General features: G+C 42.8%; 1 protein-coding gene across 4 annotated transcripts in view; it reads left to right on the top strand.

The window, feature by feature from the left end:
- Positions 1-23837, top strand: part of FAM168A (family with sequence similarity 168 member A) — a 176956-nt gene that overhangs the window by 111224 nt on the left and 41895 nt on the right. For all 4 annotated transcript variants that reach the window (XM_070425594.1, XM_070425593.1, XM_070425591.1 and 1 more), the window contains exon 2: positions 7201-7288. In XM_070425594.1, the coding sequence (XP_070281695.1) occupies positions 7219-7288 (70 nt within the window). In that variant the 5' untranslated portion in view covers positions 7201-7218. The remainder of the gene's footprint in view (positions 1-7200; positions 7289-23837) is intronic.

The following is a 23837-nucleotide window of genomic DNA, read 5'->3' as shown; positions in this document are numbered from 1 at the left end:
CATTTGCATTTGCTTTTTTCTCTCCTTGGACAGTTTGCTTTCAGAAACCTGCATGGCTTGCTCTTTCAACTTATTCAGGTCTTTGCTTAAATGACACTTTCTCAAACAATCTTATTTAATATTGTATCCCCTCCCCTTGTATTTTTTCCACCCTCAGAGATTTCTCTATAGTATTTATTGCCATCTGTTATCCCAATATATTTTACTTTTTAAAGTATTTTTTCCTTCTTTCCCCCCGCCCAACTAGAATGTAAACAGGCATTTTTCTTGTACTTGTTCACTGCTGTATCTTAATTTCTCTTTCAAGCTTATGTGAGATAAATGGCATTTAGGAAAAAAGTCTCAGGAAGTCAAACTGTTGGGATGTCAAAACTCCTTAGGAACATAAATACATAGATTCTTGAGCCCCATCCAGATAGAGCATAGAGGATCCTCACACCACGTGAAGGAGTGTGGATTTTATTCCCAAGGCTTTTGAGGAGAGTAATGCTGTTATCCAACCTATGTTTTAATAAAGAATAGCGAGGATGAATTAGAGTGGTTTGGAATGGGGGGAAAAAGACCTTGAGACTGTTGTAATAGTTCAGACAAAAGATGGTGAAACTTGACCTACTGGGCAGTAGCAGGAAGAAAGGTAGGGTTGTCAGGATTTGGTGATTGATTGGGTATGAGAGAAGGGGAGGAATTGAGAATGACTCTCAGGGTTTTGGCTCAGGTGCTAGGTGGATGGATTGTCAGTAACTCTGAGACAGGCAATATAGGGGTGGAAGAATCGGCTTGGAGAAAGATGGTGAGTTTGCTTTTGGACATGGTGAGTTTGAATTGCTTATGTTGTTCAGGAAGAAATGTTCAGGAAATAGGTGTGTGTATAGGTGAGTATTGTATTAAATGATTTTGAGAAAGATGTGGATTTGGAAGTTACTAGGTTTCATGTATCATGAACTAATCTAGACAATCACTAACTACTTTCTGTCTCTATAGATTTGTCTATTTTGGACACTTCATATAAATGGATCACATGATGTGTGGCCTTTTGTGACTGGCTTCTTTCACTTAATATAATATTTTTAAGGTTCATCATGTTGTAGCATGTATCAATACTTCATTCCTTTTTATTGCCAAATTCTTCGTTTTATGGATATACCACATGTCATTTATCCATTCATCTGTTGGACATTTGATTGTTTCCACCTTTTGACTATCATGAATAATTCTGCTACGAACATTTATGTGGACATACATATTCATTTTTCTTTGGTATATACCTAAGAGTGGCATTGCTGGATCATATGGTAACCATATTTGAGGAAGTCAGACTTTTTTCCAAAGTGCCTTTATTACTTTACATTCCCACAAGCATTGTCTAAGGATTCCAATTTCTTCACATCCTTGCCAACTCTTTTTGTTATTTCTCTGTGTGTTTTTATAATAGCCATCCTAGTGTATGTGAAGTGGTATCTCATTATGGGTTTAAATTTTTTTAAAAATTATTGATTGATTTGAGAGAGAGAGAGAAAGGAAGGGATTGAAAAAGAGAGAGATCGATTTGTTGTTCTGCTTATTTATGCACTAGAGGCCCAGTGCACGAATTTGTGCATGGTGGGGTCCGGCTGGCCCACCCCAATTGGGGCCGATCGGGCTGGGCCGGCCAGTGGGAGGGGCCGAGGGCAGTTGGCAGGCTGGCCCTGTCCCCTGGTTGAACTCCCATTTGAACTTCCAGTCGAACAGACAATTTGCATATTAGGCTTTGATTATATAGGATTTCTTGGTTGCTTCTTGTATGTGCCCTGACCAGGAATTGAACCTGCAATCTTGGCATATTGGGATGATGCTCTAACCAACTGAGCTACCCAGCCAGGGCCTCATGGTTTTGATTTGTATTTTTTCATGTGCTTATTGGCCATTTATATAACTTCATTGAAGAAATGTATGTTCAGTCCTGGCTGAGTAGCTCAGTTGATTAGAGCATCATCTCAGTATGCAAAGGTTATGGGTTTGATCCCCAATCAGAGCACATAGAGGAAACAACCAATGTATAAAGAGGTGGAACAACAAACTGATGTTTCTCTCTCCCTTCCTCATTCTCTTTCAAATCAACAAAATAAAGTAAAAATAAAGTGTTTTTAAAAGTGTTTGCTTGCTTCCATTTCTTTCATATGTGACATATTTCTTTGTCTCCGCATTTTTACTGCTCCCCTGTGTTTGTTTCTATGTATTGGGTAGAGCTGAAATTCTTAGAGTGGCCTTGTGTAGAAGGTGTCCTGTATGGCCCAGTGGCTAAGCCTCCCCAGTCACCTGAGCTGGGCACTCTAGGTGTGGGCTGTGTGCAAAGTCTTGTTGTAATTGAGCCTTGATTGCTATTGGCCTCACTAGGAGGAGTTGATCTCCAGGCCAATTGGCTGTGAGGACCAGCTGCGACTACAGTAGAAGAGCTGCTCTGTAGGAGACACCCCTATGGATCAGGACTTGCTTCAGTGGGGTTTTGGTGCTCACTGAGTCTGCCTGTTGAGTATGTTGCTCTCCACTGAGCCAAACTGACTAGGGCCGTGGTTGGCAAACTGTGGCTCGAGAGCCACATGCGGCTTTTTGGCCCCTTGAGTGTGGCTCTTCCACAAAATACCACGTGCGGGCGCACGTACAGTGCGATTGAAACTTCGTGGCCCATGCACAGAAGTTGGTTTTCGGCCTGGGTGAGTCTATTTGGAAGAAGTACTGTTGATATTTGGCTCTATTGACTAATGAGTTTGCCGACCACTGGACTAGGGCTTAGTTGTAATTGATGTGATTGTGGTTCCTCTCAGATTATTGGCCCTTTTATTATTGAGGTAAGAGTTCTTTATATATATTTTAGTTGCAAATCTCTTATTATATATATATGATCTACAAAAAAATTCATTTTTTGGGTTGTCTTTTCATTTTCTTGATGTTATTCTTTTAAGCACAAAAGTTTTTAGTTTTGATGAATCTAGTTTACCTGTCCCCTCACCACTCTTTGGTTATTTGTGCTATTGGTATCATATCTAAGAAACCATTTCCAAAATCAAGGTCATGAAAGTTTATGCCTATATGTTCGTCTCTCTTCCAAGAGTTTTGTTTTTTTAGCTCTCTCATTTAGGTCTTTGATCCATTTGGGGTGCTAGTCTTGAACTTGTCTCTTACTTGCTTTGTGAACTTGGATTGTTGTTCACTTGCCTTTTCTCAGCTTCACGCAGTGATTGCCACGGACTGGGAGTCAGGGGTGGGGGCATTGACTACAAAGATGAGAGAACTTTTGGGGGCAATGATAATACTTTATATCTTAACTAGAGGCCTGATGCACGAAATTCGTGCAAGGGGCTTAGTCCTGGTAACTGCGGCGGCTGCCTCAGCCCTCGCTGCCCCGGCTTCGTCCAGAAGGACGTTCGGCTATCTGGTCTAATTAGCATATTACGCTTTTATTATTATAGACTAGAGGCCCGGTGCACAAAAATTTGTGCACTGGGGGGGGGGGGGGGGGTCCCCCAGCCCGGCCTGTGCCCTCTCGCAGTCTGGGACCCCTCGGGAGATAACAACCTGCTGGCTTAGGCCTGCTCCCGGGTGGCAGAGGGCAGGCCCAATCCGTAGGTGCAGCCCCTGGTCAGGCTCAGAGCAGGGCTGATTGGGGAGTTGGGGCGCCGCCCCGTCATGCACAGAGCAGGGCGGATCGGGAGGTTGCGATGCCACCCTCAGTCACGCTCAGGGTAGGGCCGATTGGGGGGTTGGGGCACCGCCCCCTGTCACACTCAAGGCAGGGTCGATGGGGAGGTTGCGGCGCCACCCCCTGTCACGCACAGAGCAGGGCCGATCAGGGGGTTGGGGCGCTGCCCCCTGTCACTCACAGAGCAGGGCCGATCAGGGGGTTGGGGCACTGCCCCCTGTCACTCACAGAGCAGGGCTGATCAGGGGGTTGAGGAGCTCCCCCCTGTCACTCACAGAGTAGGGCCGATAGGGGAGCTGGGGCACCACCCCCTGTCACACACAGAGCAGGGCGGATCAGGGGGTTGGGGCGCTGCACCCTGTCACACTCAGGGCAGGGCCAATGGGGAGGTTATGGCTCTACCCTGTCACACACAGAGCAAGGCCCGTGGAAGGGGGTTGGGGCGCCACCCTCTATCACCCACAGAGCAGGGCCGATCAGGGGGTTGGGGCGCCACCACTGTCACACTCAGGGCAGGGCCAATGGAGAGGTTATGGCTCTACCCTGTCACACACAGAGCAGGGCCCGTGGGGGGGGGGGGGGTTGGGGCGCCACACCCTGTCACACACACAGCAGGGCCGATCAGGGGGTTGGTGCGCCGCACCCTGTCAAACACAGAGCCGCAGGGCGATCAGGGGATTGGGGAGCTCCCCCCTATCAGGCACAGAGCAGGGCTGATCAGGGGGTTTGGGCGCTGCCCCCTGTCACGCTGATCCCGGTGCCGGGAGCCTCGCTGCTCCGCTGATCCCGGTGCCGGGAGGCATATTACCCTTTTACTATATAGGATAGAGGCCTGGTGCATGGGTAGGGGCTGGCTGGTTTGCCCTGAAGGGTGTCCTGGATCAGGGTGGGGGTCCCCACTGGGGTGCCTGGCCAGTCTGGGTGAGGGGCTGAGGGCTGTTTTCCGGAAGTGGGTGACTGAAGCTCCCAACCGCTCCTTTTCTTCTTCTTTTTTTTTTTTTTTAATTCTGGGCCAGCTTTAGCTCTGAGGCCTCGCTGCTGAAAACATCGATACAATGTTGCGGTCCGGCTGGCTGAAGCCCAGCTGACTGAAAGCCGGTTTCTGGGGTTTTGTTTAGCTTCTATATTTGCAACATAGTACATAGTTGCTTAGAGGCGCAGCTGAGAGGCCGGCAGCGGCAGGCGGGGAACGTTGGAGTCTGCCGTCACTGGAGCAAGCAAGCCTCCCTGCTCGCTTCAGTGCATGGCTGCCAGCCGCCATCTTGACTGACAGTTAATTTGCATAAGGATATGCTGATTAGCCAATGGGAAGGGTAGCGGTCGTACGCTAATTACCATGTTTCTCTTTTATTAGTGTAGATTGTAGTGGCGTTTTTACAACTGCATACATTTTTCAAGTCTTATAGAACTGTATACCTAAAATGAGTAAGTTTTACTATATGTAAAGGAACCTGTCTTAAAAAATACCTTCCAGCAACTACAAAGTATGTGTTATTTTTTTTCTATTTTGAGGCTAGAGGAAACCAAGGCTTAGAAAGGCCAGTGGGCTTGCCTGTGGTCCCACATTTGATATGTGGCAGTTCAGGATTTGAACCTAAATCTGCCTGATCACAGAGCTTGTGACCTTTCTATTCATTTTTAACTGGCCCATAAACTGTTAACACTGTGTGGATTCTGTTGTAAAAGGCTGACCTTCCCTTGAAAGCCAGGAACCCTGTCTGTTTGCAAGCAGCACCCCCAAAGTGGCTGTCATATTATTCCAAATTTTGAGCCCCTGGCAGACCTCATTTCTGTCAGACATTAGCTGGGATTGGAATTGATGCTGTTGTGGAGTGCTGCCTAAGCATGATCTCCTTCTGAGACCATGGCCCTTATTTTGGAGCAGCAGGAGACCAGTTTCAAAGCTGATGAGTTTCTTCGGATATAAAAAGAAATTTCATACTTTGTCCAATCAGCAAAATAGAGTCTTCTCAGTAGGAGAGTGCTCAGACGTTTCCAGGGCCAGTTGTGCTGCTTAGCATATTAACAGTCGTCCTTATCCTGGCTTATTTAGCAGAGAACTGGTTGGATAGAGGAGAGATCCAAGGCATTGGAAGTGTATGGGTAGTCTGTGTTGCTACATCACTGCCGTCATCAGTTACATCTGCATGTAACTTTACAGTTTTGCAATGTTGTTTTAACATCTGTGACCTCTCTTAATTCTCTCAGTACCCTGTCAAGGGAGTGCTTTTATTTAGAGAGAGTTACTTGGCTGTATTCTAGGATAACTCTGGATTTAAGAATATTTTTTTCCTTAAGTTGTGCTGAGATATAAATCTCCTAACTTTCATCATCGAATTGTTTTAGTTTCCTTTTGTCAACTTGTGGTATAATGTCTGATGCCCTGCAGGGGGGGCGGGGGGGTGCCAGGTCTGCACATTGGGTACATTTCAGGAAGTTCCATCCTCAGAAATTGGTCAGTGGCATTTTCCTCTTTGCCTGTTGGACCTCCTCGGCTTCCTCTCCTTGGGAACCCATCTTTTCTCTACTTCTCATTACAGAACCCAGACAAACTAAACTAATTAATTGCAGAGCAATTGTTATCAAGCCAGCTGTTGACTGCTTGTCTTCAACATTTGACTGTTTCCTATCTGGAGGTGGTACTGGAAAAGTTAACGACCTAAAAAAACCAAAACTGCCCATCTATCATGTGAGCCTAGTTAGGAGGGAATTTTTTCGTTTTTATGAAGTGTAAATAATATGTACGTTTTCAAACATGTGTTGGCCTGTGTTTCAAAGATGGTTCCCTAAACAAGGTGGGACAAATTGGCTGGCTAATAGAGCTTAATAGCAGATTTTCCGTTAATCAGAATGGAGAATGTGCTTCATTAAGATAATTAACAGAGCACTTGTGCAGGTGGTACTTATTACACACAAATTTCCAAGTTTATTTCTTTCCCTTGAATAAATGTTGAAAGAGGTCTTGGCTGTGTTTCCTTGTTTGCATTAAAATGATCAATGGTGATAAATTCCCCCCCCCCCCCCCCCAAAGCTGTTAGTAACTAGTATCTTGTCCTCTGCAGATGCTAAGGGTGGATGAGACACTTGCTACTCTTCCTTCTAGAAGTCTGTGTGCTCTTCATCAGACACTCGGGCTCCCCTAGAGAATAGAAGTGTACCCTTTCCCAGCTCCTGGACTAGCATCCTTAGAATTAAAATGGACCTTAGAGAGGCTAAATTGATTGATTTTACATCAGGATGTTGACAGCAAGAGAGGGGTTAGCATGCTAGTGACAGAGTCATCTGTGATAGTGGGACTAGTACTGGCTGAGAGACAATGGACTGGGTTGACGTTAGGCAAGTGTTATCTGTTTCCTAATATCTTCATCTGTATATTAGGAAAAGTGTCTAGAAGGCCAACTACAAACAAATGGCTTTTTGTTTTAATCCTGTTTCTACTATAAACTGAAGATTATAGGGAGGAAACTGATGTCAGGGGGAATGAACAGTTAATAATCAATGCTATTTTCTTTGTTTTTCTGTAGGATCCTCAGTCTTCCACAATGAACCCTGTGTATAGCCCCGTGCAGCCTGGGGCTCCTTATGGCAACCCTAAGAACATGGCTTACACAGGTGAGTGGTATGAGAATGGCTCTCATTTTGAGAAATGATGGTTAAGGGCATTGCCAAATAAATTGCTGAATGACTTTTGGTGTACTCTGCCTCCAGAAGGTTTGTTTGGTAAAGCTTGCAAACTTGTAGAAGGGAGATATGTCTGGCGTCCAGTGGACATGGAAATTACATTATTGAGACTAATGCTCACTTAATTGTCAGCTAAGGGAAAGGAAGGGAGGTAACATTCATTTATTGCACACCTACTATGGGCCTGGGCCTGTGCTGGGCACTTTAATCTTTCTTTTTTTTTTAATCTTCTCCTGAGGATATGTTTTTATGGGTTTTTAAAGAGAGAAAGAGAAACATCTATGTGAGAGAGAAACTCAGTTGCCTCGAATGCCTCGAATATGTGCCCCAACTTGGGATCGAACCCACAAACTAGCTATGTGCCCTGACCAGGAATCGAACCTGCAACCTTTTGGTTTATGGGACGATGCTCCAACCAATTGAGTCACCTGGTCAGGACTGGGCACTTTAATCTTAAAGCATTTCTGTAAAGTACTTATCATCACCATGTCACAGATGAGAATGTCATAGTTACAGTAAGAGGCTACAATACAAAATAAAAATAGATATTTGAGCCCAGGTCTGCTGATTGTGAAGGCTGATTAATTTTCCCCCTGAACAGCATACCAAACTGTTTCCTACTTCTCTGCCTTTGTGCGTGTTGTCCCTCTGTCTCGAATGCTGTTGTCTCCTGACAGCTTCACTTTATTCTTCAAGAATTCAGCTTGAGGCCCAGATAAGCACTTTTCCAGGAAGCATTCTCTCTCTTACTTGGCCTTAGGCAAGTTTTTTACCTTCCAGAGCCTCAGTGTTTTCATTATAAAATGAGAGCAATACTATTTCATAAGGCTGCTGTAAGGATTAAATGAGCTAGTGTAAAGCACTCAGCATATATTTGGTACAAAGTGCTTAATAACGGTTGTTATGATTTACAAATAAATAAAGATGGGTTGGATGTATGGTAGTGAAAGTGAGTGAGAAAATATATATTAAGTTGCTAGCATGGTGCTTAACATATAATGAGCCTTCAAAAATATCATGAATTTAAGTCGAAGGTGAAGGTAACGGTATGAACAAGCACGTGGAAGTAAGAAAGTTTGCTCAAGGTATAGTCAATACTTGAGGTTAGCTGGAGTGAAGAGTAGAAAAGGGGAAAAGTGGGAAATGAAGTTCAAAAAGTAGATTAATAATGGTCTTGGTGGCAGGGATCTCAGGGAACTCCTGGGTCGTTCCAACTGTCCTATAAGAAAGAGCACTAAGGGTGCTTCAGAAATTCCTCAAATATATTATCTTATATTTTAAAAATATTTAGAACTATTTATATAAAGCACACATACACATAAGATGATCAATGTGTTACTTTAAGCTTCAAAGAATGCATATTAATTTTAAAATACTGCTAACATTTGCAGCTACTTACTTGTAAATCAGGATTTTTCTCAATGCTCCTAAATAACATTCAGAAATATTTTGGAGGTTGAGCCTGATGTAACTGTAGCGGTCGTTACTAACTTTCAATGTTTTATGTTTGTGTTTATCACAACAGCTTTATTATCCCAATTCTGCCTTAATGTTAAACATTTTCTCTTTGAACTTCTGTGTATTTATTCTAATAAAATTAATTCCAGTAACAAGGACCCACTGGGCAAAACCCCATGCCTCACTAGCTTAGGGAGCCTGTTGCTGTCTCCCTTTCCAGTTCAGCGTGTTCAGCAGCCCAAGTTCCTTTGCCAGAAGAGGACTGAGCTGCTTTGGGAAACAGAGCCCAGAGTAATCCTGTGGGTTTCCTTGGACTCTTGACTGCATTCATTCTTACTGAACTGCTAAACTTGAGAAAGAAGAAAATAGTTGCATTTATCTAATTGTTTGCACAAAGAAGATTAGGCAGTGTGGTATATTGGATAGGGAATAGATCTGTCTTTGCATGGCACATAGTAGAACTAGGTAAATGTGTTTCGATTGAATGAACAACAACCAGGTTCAAATCCCAGCTTTGTTACATAATAGTGAGGTGACTTTAGGCAAGTTGGTAAACCTCCCTAAATTTAATTTTTCTTTTCTAAGTGGGAATGGTATCATCTAATTCATAGAGTAGTCATGAGAATTAAATGTGATTAGTACTTCTCTGGAGGAAGAGAGGACGGGTTGCCTTTGTTTCTACTAATCACCAAGAAATATTATCAGCCTGGAACTGTGTTTTAAGTTGATTTCTCTGCTGGAGATTCTAGGACCACACAGGTAGTATAAACACACAACTAGAATAAATTCAATCTTCATAGGCCAAGGGTTCATATTCTTTTTTTTTTTTTTTTTTGGCTATTTGCTCTTCTTTATTTGTTTTCTCCTCCGGGGAAGGAGAAGGAAAATGGAGAGAAAAAGGAGAGGAAACGAAGCTGAGCCAGCCGCATCTGTGGTGCCCGCCAGCTGCTCAGGAGCGAGGGTGGAAGCTAAGGTTCAAATTCTTAAGGAAATTTTCTTTTTTAACCTAAGCTTCCTGTTGTCTCTTTGTACTTTTGAGCCAGTTTATTTATTTATTTTTGACAATATGATATTCTCTAAGGTCCCAGCTTTATGCAGGGGAATTTGAATTAGAGAAAGTAGGCCTCTCCAAGGCCCAAAGCCTCATGTTCCACACTCTGTGACTTGAAAAGCAAGCCCTTGGATTGCCCAGACAGAAAACCTTCCTGAAGCAGTCCAAGCTCTCTAAGAGAGGGCCTGATTTTTAGTTTCCTCTGTACTTTTAACTCCTTGAGATATTTTTCTTTCTTAAAGTCTCAACTCTGCCTATATTTGTTAGATAACAAAGTATTTGTTTGATCAAGTTTTTCTAGGTGTTATGTAGTAGGCAAATTTTCAGGTTATTTTTTCCTTCACGTTGCTGGATATAGAAGATCCAAGTGGGAATGCCAAGTACAGTACATTAGAGTAAACATTTATTGTTAGTAACAGTAATGATTATGTTAAAAAGTACTTGACAATTACATTTTAGGTACTTCATATATATACTAATTATAATATTATTAATCATAAATTCAGTAGTACACTTTTTTTACAGTTAAAGAAACTGGTAGTTTAATTCAGGTCATATTGTTATGCCCAGATTCCAGGATCCCCAAAGTACCACACTGGGAGCCAGCTCGATGCAAAAGCAGAAGGTCCTTTTATTGGGGGCGCCAACCCGACTCTGCTCCCGGCCAGCCCACCGACCAGAACAGAGTGTCCTCCCGTGGGAAAAAACCAGCTTAAATAGGGGGGTGGAGCGAGGGGATTGTGGGCCCTGCCGATTGGCCAGGCGCAAGCCGGGTCTTGTTACACAGGATGTGGTCATATCTACGGCACGCACTTCCCTTGATTGTCATTGGTTAGTTTAAAATCCCGGGCATGGCCAGCAGAGGCCTGGGCTTCCGGGAAGAAGGCCGCACGTGGCCCCAACATGGAGGATACAGGCAAGATAGAGGGCATGGCCCTCGCCCTTTCATTCCCCCCTTTGTCTTGGAACTTCCGGCTCAATCATGAGTCGGACTGCATTTTTATTCCACCGTTGCTAGAGGCCCCTACTGGGCATATTTTAATAAATGGTCTGGTGGAAGGGAAAGAAACTATTTTATTTTTAGTAATTTTTATTGAAATAGGATTTTTTTTTTAATTTCTTTATGGTTATTAAAAAGCCAAATTAAGATTAATTTATCTACTGTCCTGATGTTTGCATAAACACAACAAGAATGGTAACTGACTACCTTTGCTGGAATCTCATGGTTGAATCTTAATGTGCCCCGTAGGGCCAGGAAGCCACGCCACCCAGCTGCCATCAGGCCCACCTGCAGTATCTGCTGAGTTAGGTGAATCCCTCACCTGTAGCAACTCCACCTGAGCCCACGCTCTAGGCTTTAAGCCCATCTCAGTAGCCCTCCTACTTGTTGCGGTCCAGAGTGTGTGGGGGTTCCGCAGGAACGCAGAGGCATCCCTACTGCTCCCCTTCTATTTTTACCAACCGCCAGTGATGGTAGGGCATGGGCCTGACGCTCCAGCGCCAGCTATTTTCAGGGCTTCCAAGCAGGACACCAGGCTTTCTTCGTGGCATTTTTACTGGCTTCAAGTCTTTAGAGCTCAGACAGGGCTCTTTAAAACATGATGTTCCAGTCAAAGTTTTCCGTTAATAAAACCACTATTAGGAACCGGTCTTATTGAATCTATGCAAAGAAATGTATTGCCAAATTTCGGAGGAATTACATAAGAAGAAAGACATACTGATCTACTTTAAGATTTTCTGACTTTCCTTGCCAATTCTTTTTGATAAAACAGTAATTGTTGGCATTAAATTTTCTTTCTATGCATAACCACGCCTCAGACTTTCTATTTTAAATAGGCCTTTTCCAGCTTACTACCCCTGACATGGCCATGGTCACAAAGGCCTGCAAGACAGTATTACAGGCTGCCAACTGTTAGCTGTCTCTCAACAGAGACCAAAACCTGATGGGCACTGTTCCTGCCCATTTGGACACCTGTCCTCTTGGCGGTTAGCTATTTTTTATTTTTGGGGGTCACCCCACATAGTTTCCTTCCAGGACAGCCAGCACACATTCAAACCTGCAAGAGAATTAAAGATTAATATAACATATTAATACAATGAAACATGATATTGGCATTATGGCTGCTTCAGGCAGCCACATTCTATTAAAGTTTATTTTTGGCCTTCCTATAAATTGTTCCTGTCTCTTTGGAGCCATGTCCATGAAGATGCAGGTATCATCTAAGTCTATTGTGGGGGCTCCTGGCGACAGGAGTGATCACGAGTCATGTTACCAGCATCAGGCAGGTGGACCACGCCATAGCTTGAGCTTGAGCAGGTTGCGTTGATCTCGATCGACGCTCCATTTGGTGATGAAGTCTTTTTGGACCGTGGATGGGTCCGCTGACCGGATCCAGGTCTCGACGCCATCTACCTTGAGAGCAGTGGGGGTCGTTAGCACCACAGTGTAGGGACCCTTCCAACGTGGCTCAAGAGTTTTTTGATGATGCCTTCTGATGTAGACCCAATCTCCTGGTCCGTGTCGATGAGGAGTTGGGGTTGGGCTGGTCTCATAGATGGCGCGGAGGCGTGGCCAAATGTCCTCGTGTGTCCTCTGGAGGATACAGGCAAGATAGAGGGCATAGCCCTCGCCCTTTCATTATGACTTGGCCAGTGTATAGTATACCTTTTAAAGGATGAGGAAAAATTTGAACTTGGGTCTTTATATGTGTTTTCTATTATAGCAAGCTGATCTGTCTTAAAATATGTGCTCCTTTGCCCTAGCCAGTTTGGCTCAGTGGGTAGAGCATAGGCCTGTGAACCGAAGGGTCCTGGGTTCGATTCTGGTCAAGGGCACCTTGGTTGCAGAATCCTCCCTAGCCTGGGCCCTGGTCAGAGTGCATGCAGGAATCAACCAATTGATGTATTCCTCTCACATCGATATTTCTCTCTGTCTTTCCCTCTCTCTCCCACTCTCTCTAAGAAATCAAAGGAAAAATATCCTTAGGTGAGGATTAAAAAAAAAATAATCAAAAAAATCTAAAAGAAAAAAAAAGTGCTCCTTTCACAGCTCCCAGTGATAAGCTAGGGAAGAGGATTATCTTTTCAATTTCTAGGACTAGGGAGCCTCACCTTTGAGGAGCTAGAAGCCTGTTCCTGGCCAGCAGTCCCTCCATGGACTCCACTTATAAGGAGACAATTATAGTACACCAAGATAAGAGTTATCTTAGAGCGCCGAAACCGGTTTGGCTCAGTGGATAGAGCGTCGGCCTGCGGACTGAAAGGTCCCAGGTTCGATTCCGGTCAAGGGCATGTACCTGGGTTGCGGGCACATCCCCAGTGGGGGATGTGCGGGAGGCAGCTGGTCGATGTTTCTCTCTCATCGATGTTTCTAGCTCTCTATCTCTCTCCCTTCCTCTCTGTAAAAAATCAATAAAATATATTTAAAAAAAAAAAAAAAAAAAGAGTTATCTTAGAGGGATGTGCCATTGTATTCCAAGAACCTAACATAATAAATAGATGTACAGATTGCTGTGGAAACATGGTGGATTTAGGGGAGAGGCCACAACTCCATCAGAGGTTGATGTCAAGAAAGGCTTCTGAGAAGTCAAGTATGGAACTGGGCTTGAAGCATGAGGTCTCAGTTCCAGGTCTGGTTCTGCTACTAATGACTGCAAGATACTGGGGCAAATCCTGCCATATCTCTTTTGCCTTCACTTTCCCATTCAGGCTATGAGTTACTTATTTTATTTTTTATTTTTTAATCTTTTTTTTCGGGGGGGGGGGGGCGGCGGTCGGGCTATGAGTTGTTTAACAATTTCCCTTCCAGCTCTTAACATTCTGGACATTATAAATTTTTGTTTAGATCTCTTTTCTTTTTTTATAAAACAGCTGGCTCACTCATTTCCTTAATCTATTTCTTTTGCTTCTTCTTGAACACCATTTTCTGTGTACCTTTTTGGAATCCCTCGTATTAATGAAGGATCAGAAACAGGGAAGATGAGGTAAGCTCAGAACCCTTCCTCCTGTGGCAGTACCTTCTGTCAGCCCTCGGCTTCTTGCCCCAGAGCTCCTGACGTTCTTGGCAAGATCAGTAGGAAACATGGAAGTCTTTTCACAAATATTCTCCTGTGAAAGGGCAGTTATAGCCATAGCCACCACCTGTGAGTGAGTTTCCTTTTTGTGCTAAATATTCTCATGCAATTTATTTTAATTTTTTACTAGTTACTTAAGATTCTTAGTCAGTTGAGATATAATTTAGTGGTCCTGAATATAGCTGAAAACTGGTGGGATCTTGATAAAGAACCAGAAGAGCTTTTGGCTATGCTGCACAGATTCTCATTGGAATGATTTTTGTTGCTTAATGTAGTGGGGAGAGTGCCTCTCCCCCCTTTTAAGTCAAAAGACCTGAGTTTGAGTCCTGCCTCTGCCTCTAACTAAATTTGAACAACTCACTTTACTTCCAAGTGCCTTGGTTTTTTTCTTTATAAAGTAGGAAAAATAACACCTACCCTACCTATCACTTGTTTATGAGACTTTAAGGAGATAATGATCTCCAAGAGCTTTTTAAATAAGACAGAGCTAGTCAGGATGGCACTGGGTCTGTGATTGGACTGACTGTTCCTATCCTGTAGGTTAACTGCTTGGGCAGCCGAGGCCCCAGGGGAGGCCAGGAGGTTGATGAGTTTAGCAACTTTACTAGTGCTGGAACTTCTTTTTTGTGTGTTTTGAAGACAACTCCCTGGCATTTGGGGACAGAATTAGCTTGCTACCTGGAGTTCCACTTCCCAAGTAATTATAGCTAGGTTTGGGGCAGGAATTGAAGAAGTCCAGAGCTTAGAAACAAAGGATGCCTGGGTAAAGAGGACACCCTCTTATGCCCGTGCACTGCAGAGTAAGTTTGTTGCTGTGGATGGGTTAATAATAACAGCTATTTGTTATTAACAGTAATGGTTGCTGTTTGTGAGCATGCATCGTCAGCCATGCAGTGTTTCTTACCCAAGTATATCTGACATCAGAGGAGAAGGAATTCATTCCTACATTGATGCCCCCATAGTCCAGAGTAGGTACTCCAAGGTTAAAATTTATTTGAAATTTATATCTTATCTTCAAAATTCTATTATTAACATCCTAAATAAGTGCAGCATATTTATTTCAGGGCTTTCATTTCCTGTATTGTTTAGTACTCTTATGGGTTCCTGTGCCAGTTTGAGAACTGTGTCATCATTATTTTACTTAATCCTTATTATCCAAGTGTTAATATATGTGGACACAAATCAAGAAAAATGGAAGACTTGTTCCTGTCACAGAGCCAGAAAGCAGAGGAGCCAGAACCAAGTCTAAATTTGGATGTTTCATGCTCTTACCACTAAGTTACATTTAGTTTATATTATTTGGTGCCTTATAATTGTTTATGTTTCTGTAACACTCATTGCTCTTGCAGGCACTCACTGTATCCTCAGTGCCTAACACAAAGTAAACTCTCAGTGAATATCGATTGGCTGAATGAATAAATGATTAGGCCCCTAATACTGAAGCCTTTTCAGAAGTCCATAAATCTCTGGCAAAGTAACCCCTGAGTTTAGAATAAACGCTTTTGTTCTCTAAAGCCGTGATCCACGGTTAGCTGTAAGCCAGTGCTTCCACACAGAAAATGATATTTGTAGAGAACTCTGGGTAAAAAACAAGCTGCCCAGGAGCCCCTGTGCCTCACTTCCTTCCCAGATACCCTGAGAGCTTAAGGAATCAGTGTCTCAGTCCACCTGGATCCCATTGACAGCTCCTAAGCTGCCTTTACCGGTATCTCAGAATTATCTGTTTGGTTTTTTTTGTTTCTCTACTCATCCCCTAGTATACATTCTCATCCCCTCTCTCTTCTCCATCCTTGTACCCATTCACCCCTGATCATTAATGTCGTGAGCACAGTTGTCTTTTGGACAAACCTTGAGAATCATTCTTTTAAATATTTTTCTTTTCTTAGTAGCAGCTAACGTGGTCTGTGCACACTTAGGGAGATTGGTGAACCTCCATTGTAGGCTTGTCCATTCTTCCAGGGTGTGTTGCCTGGAGCTCCTAAGAGAATTTCTCTTCTGAAGACCCACAGGCATTGCCCAGTGTCCTGAAGTATTTGGAATCTGGTCCTTAAAGAGAAGCACGAAGAAACCTGTCACTACTGGCTTTTAGGGGAGGAGGGGCAGGGAGTGTTGGAGAGGGTTGTTTGGGTTTGTGTGTGTGTGTGTTTGTTTTTAAAAGACTGTAAGCAAGATTAATTTCATGGTATTGTGAATCTCTTCTTAGAGTTGGAGAGTCTTTTCCAACATCTGAAGGTGGCTAGTTGTGAGTTTCCAAAGTCTCAGTGACTGACTTATACCTTATAGCAGTCAGTGGCTTCTAAGTGTAGTCCCAGGCCTAGGAATTTGTTAGAAATGCCGTCCTTGGGCCCTGCCCGAGACCTACTGAATCAGAGACTCTGGAGGTTGTTCTCAGCAATCTGTGTTTCCATAAGCTCCCTAGATGATTCTGATGCTCATATGTATTACGTAGTAAGTGTTCAATAAATAGGCTTTTTCTTCTCTCCCAATTCTATGTGCTTGTCTGGGACTCTTGCCTTCATGAATGTCATAATTCCTATGGAAAATACCTTTTGAGTTCCAAACAGCTTTAGAAACAGAAGCCACGTATTCGGTATGACACATGTGTCAGCTATGATAGGAGTGGAAGACCCTTTCTCAGATAGATTCAGAGGTCTGTAAGTAGGCAGCTCTAAACCCTGGACACAGGAATAGAAGCTACAGTTTCAAGAAGATGGTCAACAATCCTATCTTCTTCCTTGCACATCTTAGGAAAACCAAATAATTGGCCCCCAAAATGGGCTTTAAAGGACTCATGTTGGGTGAGGTCAAAAGTACGATTACTTGAAAATTGCTCAGCTGGTAGGGAAGGTACTTGAATTTAAGTGTCTAAATCAAAATTTTGCTATTACTGCTCTCAGCAGAAAAGAGGCAGAAAAATCAATAATCCTTGGTCTTGTTTAAGCTCAAAACCACACTTCTTGTTACCTCCAAAAGCCTCTGGCTGTCAAAGAGAAGCTTGGGCCTTCACTGCATCACAAGTGCAGTCATGATTGTAAGTTTTTGCTGAGTTCCTTGAACTGTCATATTACGTCTGCATGGTGGGAGGCCTGGAGTTTTCGTGGTCCCATGAGATAGGTAGGGGTTAATAGCCAAGACTTGACTCCAGACCTTCCTTCCCTCATCCCTCCTTAGTGTTGACTCTAAGCTGGGAGAACTGACTTTAGAAATGCAGAGAAGAGGCTGGGCACAGTATTTAAAAGATGCAACTCTGTTGTGATTTAGGATGCTGGTAGTCCTGAGTTTGCCTATGAGCTTGGAGCCTCAAAGAAGAAGGTTGAGTAATTTATATTATTGTAATTATTTTCATCATTTGAGTACCTATTCCCTACCAGATCTAGTGGTAAGTGTTTCTCATATAACTTAATGGGTGAGACTGCATAGTTTTGAATCTTAGCTCCATTTGATTACTGTACATCACTTATAAAGTGCCTGAAGATACCACTTGAAGACTTGACTAATGGTAATTTAAACAAATAAGGAATATATTTTTCTCATATAAAAAGAAGTCTGGAGATCAATGGCAGGTGGTATTTATTTATTGGGTCAGTGATTTCAAGACCAGTGTCCTCTGACTCTCCTGACTTTTCCCTCTTGATCTAAGATGCTGCTATAGCTATAGGCATCGTGTCTATGATCAAGGTAGGAAAAAGGGTTGTAGTGGAACATCAGTAATGTTCATTCTTTTACTAGGAAGGTAAGGGTTTCCTAAAACTCCCTCAGGAGACTTCTGTGTATATGTCATTGGTCAGAACTGGGCCACCTGGCTATTCCTAAGTGCTAGGAAGGCTGAGAAAGTATTTCATTTTTCCAACCTCAGTAGTCAAAGGGCAGAGTGGGTTGGGATGAGTGTGGGGTTATCCAGCTCATGGTCTATCACAGTGGCTTGGGCAAGTTAATTAGCTTCTCTAGTTGCTTTCCTCATCTATAAAATAAAGTTAATAGTAGAGCCTACCTTATGAAGGAGGTGAGAGGATTAAATAAGATCCATGTAAAGTGCTCAGCAACATACTTACTACTAAGTAACAATATTGTTTTTATTACTGTATTATTATCATCTCAACTCTGCAAAGTAACTATTATTCCATCCTAATATATAAAGAGCCAGGGTCCATCACGACCTAAACATCTGGACAGACGACCAAACACCAGGCTAGGGTCCCGGTCAGCGTGGCAGGAGTCAGTCCTGGGTCCTGGCGGCCCACGGCAGGAGTCAGTCCTAGGTCCTGGCGGCCTGCTATGGGAGTCAGTCCTGGGTCCCGGCCTCCCGCGGCGCGGCGGTGGAAGAAGGGAACTGTGGGCCCCGGCCGCCCGTGGTGCGGCAGCAGGAGGGAGCTGTGGGAACCAGAGCCATGCTGCGATCGGACTGGACTCTACCCAAGGGGTCCCAGATTGTGAGAGCGTGCAGGCTGGGCTGAGAGACTTCCCCAAGTGCACAAATTTTTGTGCACCGGGCCTCTAGTTTTACATAAAAGGAAGCTGAAGGTCAATCCATGGAAGTAATAACTTGCCTGAATTCACAGATTTTGAAATGGCAAAACTGGGATTAGAGCTTAAATCTGAACCTAAGCTCTATGCTCCTTTTTCTGCACTGGGAGTTGAGTCAGCAGAGAAATGGTAGTTAACTGGTGAGTCTGTCTTGGTCAGACACATGGCATCAGCCACAGACTTGGTGATTAGGGTTGGAAGGAAATTGAAAAGAATAGGTTTGGACAGGGAGAACCCAAGCAGTAGCCCCTGTCAGGGCCATGTAAGAACAAAGGACACCACAACTAGAAGGTCATCATTGGACTGATATTAGATACACCAAATTGGGGCATGCATATTTGAAAAAAAAAATGGAAATATACTTTGATAAGAATTATAAGAAAAGCCAGCTAAGAGGGACCCCTAATCTAGCCTGGAGAGAGAAAGGTCAAGGGAGGATAAGGAAATGAAGTGAAAGGCAAGGAAAGGACAATTGAATAATTGAGGACAGCCTGAACAGTGACATGGAAACAGAGCAGTGGAATGGAGTATGCTAGAACAGCTGTGCATTTGGTGTTGGTTAAGTGTAATGTGCCAGGCCAGGATTGGCAAGAAAGGAAATAGGACATCTTCATGGATAGTGGCCAGACTTGGAGGGCATACTGAAAAATTTGGAACTTTATCCTTGGCAACAACTGTTATCTTAGTTTGGAACTTGACCACCAGATTGGCATTTTTGAAAGATTTCTCGGATTGTGTGAGGAAGATATATTGGAGAGAGAAAAAATGGCAGTTAGAGGGTAAGTTAGAAGGCTCTTAAAATAGTTCAGTATTGAACTAGGGGTGGTATTTGGGATGGAGAGGACATGCTTGAGACATTTTTAGAGAGAACAGAGTCTGGCATACAGTAGATTTTGACTATTTGTGGAATAGGAGTGAGTAAGGACTTGACATTGGATTTGAGGATTGAGGGAGGAGGAGGAATCTGGATTTATCCTGGGCTTCCTCTGGCTTAAGAGACAGGTTGCATGGTCTTGCCTTTCACTGAGTTCTTGGGAGCACTGAGGCCAGCATGTGTTTCTCAGGTAATTTTCTTATAACCTTGGGAAATCCCCCTTTTTCCTAGTGCTGGGATTTCTGAACTAAATACACCTTGGTAATTACAGGGCAAGATAATGCTATTCCCATTTTACAGATTTGGAAACGGGTGCAGAGTAGTTAAGTAATTTGCCTGGGATCATCCAGCTACTCAGAGTTAGGAAATATTCTTTCCTCTTCATGTTGTCTTTGTGTAAGATTCTTGAACTTCCCATTGTAATTTCAACTGATTATAGGCCATAATAAAACAAGCAATAAAATTCAGAAAATTAGATTGATCTAATTACTCAGCTGTTATGATGAGGCAATGAGTTAACCATAATTCAGTGCACCTTCTAATTCAATCCAATAGAGTGTACAGCATAATTTTTACTGTACAAAGAAAGATCTACTGATGCCTCCTTAGTGTTAAGAGTAAAAAATAAAATAACTTATAGAAATAGAGTTTACCATTCCCCTACATTTATTCTTCTTTATCAGATAGATCTGATTTCCATCTTAACTGTCACTTATATAATTGTAAGTAAATTAACCTCTCAGAGCCTCAGTTTTCTCACTTAAAATTAGATTTGTTTCAGATAATGCCCTATTGGTAGATATTTGGGTTGCTTTAACCCCCACTGTTAACCAGTAGCACAAAGCAAAAATAATAGACTGAAGGTGAATGAGAAATAAAAATGCAAAAGCTTGGGGACACTTTTATTTACAAATTTTTAAAAGGGACAAGAATGTTTTACAGTGCACAAAAGATTATAAATACACATATACACACAACAGTATACAAATTACCTGTATTCAAAGCACAGTGACTGATTTAGTGTTTCCACAAAAAGCCATGCTCACTAGGAGCTTGCTTTTGTCCAGTTTGTGATTGGCCAAATGGCAGTAGGCCTAATCACCTGGAGCCATGCCCTGTTAGGGAGAGGAAATGGAAGAAGGTAAGGGACATGATTGAAGCTCTAGAAACTTTTCATTAAATGCCTTAAAGTCCATGGGCAAACACAGCCATTTTCAAAAGGGAACTTTTAATGAAAGGGGTAGAGGTGGGGGACTAACATTTATTGAAATAGTTAGCACTCTGTGCCAAATACTTATGCTATGCATTTTGCATGCTATTTCTTTAATTTTTTTAGCCTACAGTATAGGATATTCCTGTATTCTTGAGGCTCAGGTAAAGAGACTTGCTTAAGATTTCATGCCTGGTAAGTGGTACAGCTGACTTCTGAATCCACATTTGCCTGCCTTCAGAGCCCCTCTTTTTTTCTCTTTTTTTAAATATATTTTATTGATTTTCCACAGAGAGGAAGGGAGAGGGACAGAGAGTCAGAAACATCGTTGGGAGAGAAACATCGATCAGCCACCTCCTGCACACCCCCCACTGGGGAGGTGCCCGCAACCAAGGCATACGCCCCCGACCGGAATCGAACCCGGGACCCTTCAGTCCACAGGCCGACGCTCTATCCACTGAGCCAAACCAGTTAGGGTGCCCCTGTTCTTACTGGACTAGGATCACTACTACAGAAGGGCCAGAATAGAAAACTCGTGACTCTTGATAGGAATGTTTAGATGGGAACCTACAAAGCAAGTTCAGAACTGCCCTGCTTACCCTCCTAGCCAACCCATGTACAGATAAGAAAAATAAAAAGAGGCACTGATCCTGACATAGGGTTAGGGACTCAGAAAATCTTTACCAAGCAATAGATTAATGATTCTGTCTTTTTTTTTTTTTTTTTTCACCTTAGGATATGTTTTTTTTTATTGAATTTAGGGAGATTGAGAAAAACATCGATTGGTTACCTCCCATAAGGGCCCTGACTAGGGATCAAACCCACAACTTAGGTAGGTGCCCTGACTGGGAATCAAACCTGCAACTTTTTGGTGTGTGGGATGATGGTCCAACTGATTGAGTCACACTGACCAGGGCAGAGCGTGTCTATTTTTAAAAACATTAGAACTGAGACATTTGAAGTGATTTGCCCAAAGTTACAGAGTTAATAATTAGAAGAGCTCAGATTTGAATGTAGATCTGCCCATAATAAAACTTGTGGTGTTTCTGTAACACGTTACAGTTTGCCTTAGTTTGACACTTGCTCTCAATGTCCACAGCAGTGTTACTTGTTTGAATTATAACAATAGGGGAAGATAAATGCCTGGACATAAATAACTCTCTACTTAAGGTCTCTCTTATAGCTAACTTGCATTTCAAAAGCCAGACCAGGTTGGAGGGACAGGAAACTAGAGTAAATGCTAAAATTCTTTTTCCTGTTCTCCTACAACACTTTGTATCTCCTGTGATAGCCTTTACCCAGGAGGCCTAGTACCAGAGTTACTTTTGTACTTGCTGGTCTCTCCCATTAGATGGTGAATTCGTAGAGGATAGGGATTATGTCCTTTCATTTTGCATTTATTGTAGCACCTAGAACACATTAAGTGTTCATGTGAATTTTTAATTGAATTGAGCACTGCTTGTATACTTAACTTACGTTTGAAGGCAGTCACTCAGGTATTAACATTTAACATATACACATTCCAAAAATGTTTGATTTCTTGCCTTTAGCCCACAACTGGGAAAGAAAGGCTGTAAGGGTGCAGGCCTCATGATAAAATGCATGTAAAAGTGAGTGCTAACAACTTGAGCATAAAAAAAAGATGCATTTAGCTCTGGCCGGTGTGGCTCAATGGATAGAGCAACGGCCTGCGGACTAAAGGGTCCCGGGTTTGGTTCCAGTCAAGGGCACGTGCCGGGGTTGCGGGCTTAATCCCCAGTAGGGGGTGTGCAGGAGGCAGCCGATCCATGATTCTCTCTCATCATGGAGGTTTCTATCTCTCTCCCTCCCTCTCCCTTCCTCCCTGAAATCAATAAAAATATATTTAAAAAAAAAAAAAAAGATGCATTTAGCCTTGGCCACTGTGGCTCAGTTGGTTGGAACATTGCCCTGTACACTGAAAGGTCATGGGATTGATTCCCGGTCAGAGCACATATCCAGGTTGCAGGTTCGATTCCTGGTCAGGGTGTGCATGGAAGGCAACCTATCAATGTTTCTCACATCCATGTTTCTCTCTCTCTCTCTCCCCCTCTCCATCTCCTCCCTTCCTCCCTCTCTAAAATCAATAAAAACATAAAATGAAGTTAGAAATCAATAACAGAAACACATTTGAGAAACTCAGTTATGTGGAAAGTAAATTACACATTCTTTTTTTTTTTTTTTTTTTTTTTTTTTAATTAAATCTTTATTGTTCAGATTATTACATTTGTTCCTCTTTTTTCCCCCCATAACTCCCCTCCTTCCAGCTCCCACCCCACCCTCCACCCTCACTCCCCACCCACTGTGTTCATCCATAGGTGCATGATTTTTGTCCAGTCACTTCCCGCATCTCCCACACCCCTTTTTCCCCCAAGAATAGTCAGTCCATTCCCTTTCTATGTCCCTGATTCTATTATAATCACCAGTTCATTCTGTACATCAGGTTATTTATTCACTTGATTCTTAGATTCATTTGTTGATAGATGCATGTTTGTTGTTCATAATTTGTATCTTTACCTTTTTCTTCTTCTTCCTCTTCTTAAAGGATACCTTTCAGCATTTCATATAATACTGGTTTGGCGGTGATGAACTCCTTTAGCTTTTCCTTATCTGTGAAGCTCTTTATCTGACCTTCAATTCTGAATGATAGCTTTGCTGGATAAAGTAATCTTGGTTGTAGGTTCTTGGTATTCAGCACTTTGAAAATTTCTTGCCATTCCCTTCTGGCCTGCAAAGTTTCTGTTGAGAAATCAGCTGACAGTCGTATGGGTATTCCCTTGTAGGTAATTGAGCCTCTTTCTCTTGCTGCTTTTAAGATTTTCTCTTTGTCTTTTGCTCTTGGCATTTTAATGATGATGTGTCTTGGTGTGGTCCTCTTTGGATTCCTTTTGTTTGGGGTTCTCTGCGCTTCTTGGACCTGTAAGTCCATTTCTTTCACCAGGTGGGGGAAGTTTTCTGCCATTATTTCTTGAAATAGGTTTTCAATATCTTGCTGTCTCTCATCTTCTGGCACTCCAATGACTCTGATATTAGACCGCTTAAAGCTGTCCCAGAGGCTCCTTACACTATCTTCACACTTTCGGATTCTTTTTTCATTTTGCTTTTCCAATTGGGTGTTTTTTGTCGAATCTTTGGTTTGATTATTGTACTCCTCTGGTCTGCTATTGGGTATAATATTCTTTATTTCAGTCCGTGTATGCTTACTTTCTAATTTCTTTATCGTAGCATCGAGGGTCTCATTAGTTTTCGTGAGGTTCTGCACAAATTTATGG

This window comes from Myotis yumanensis, unplaced genomic scaffold (genome assembly GCF_028538775.1).
Source record: "Myotis yumanensis isolate MYYU_CA2020_CCGP unplaced genomic scaffold, mMyoYum1.0.hap1 SCAF_10, whole genome shotgun sequence".
In the NCBI taxonomy this organism is placed as follows: domain Eukaryota; kingdom Metazoa; phylum Chordata; class Mammalia; order Chiroptera; family Vespertilionidae; genus Myotis; species Myotis yumanensis.
Note: the sequence above shows the minus strand (reverse complement) of the source record. Positions and strands in the feature narration are given on the sequence as shown.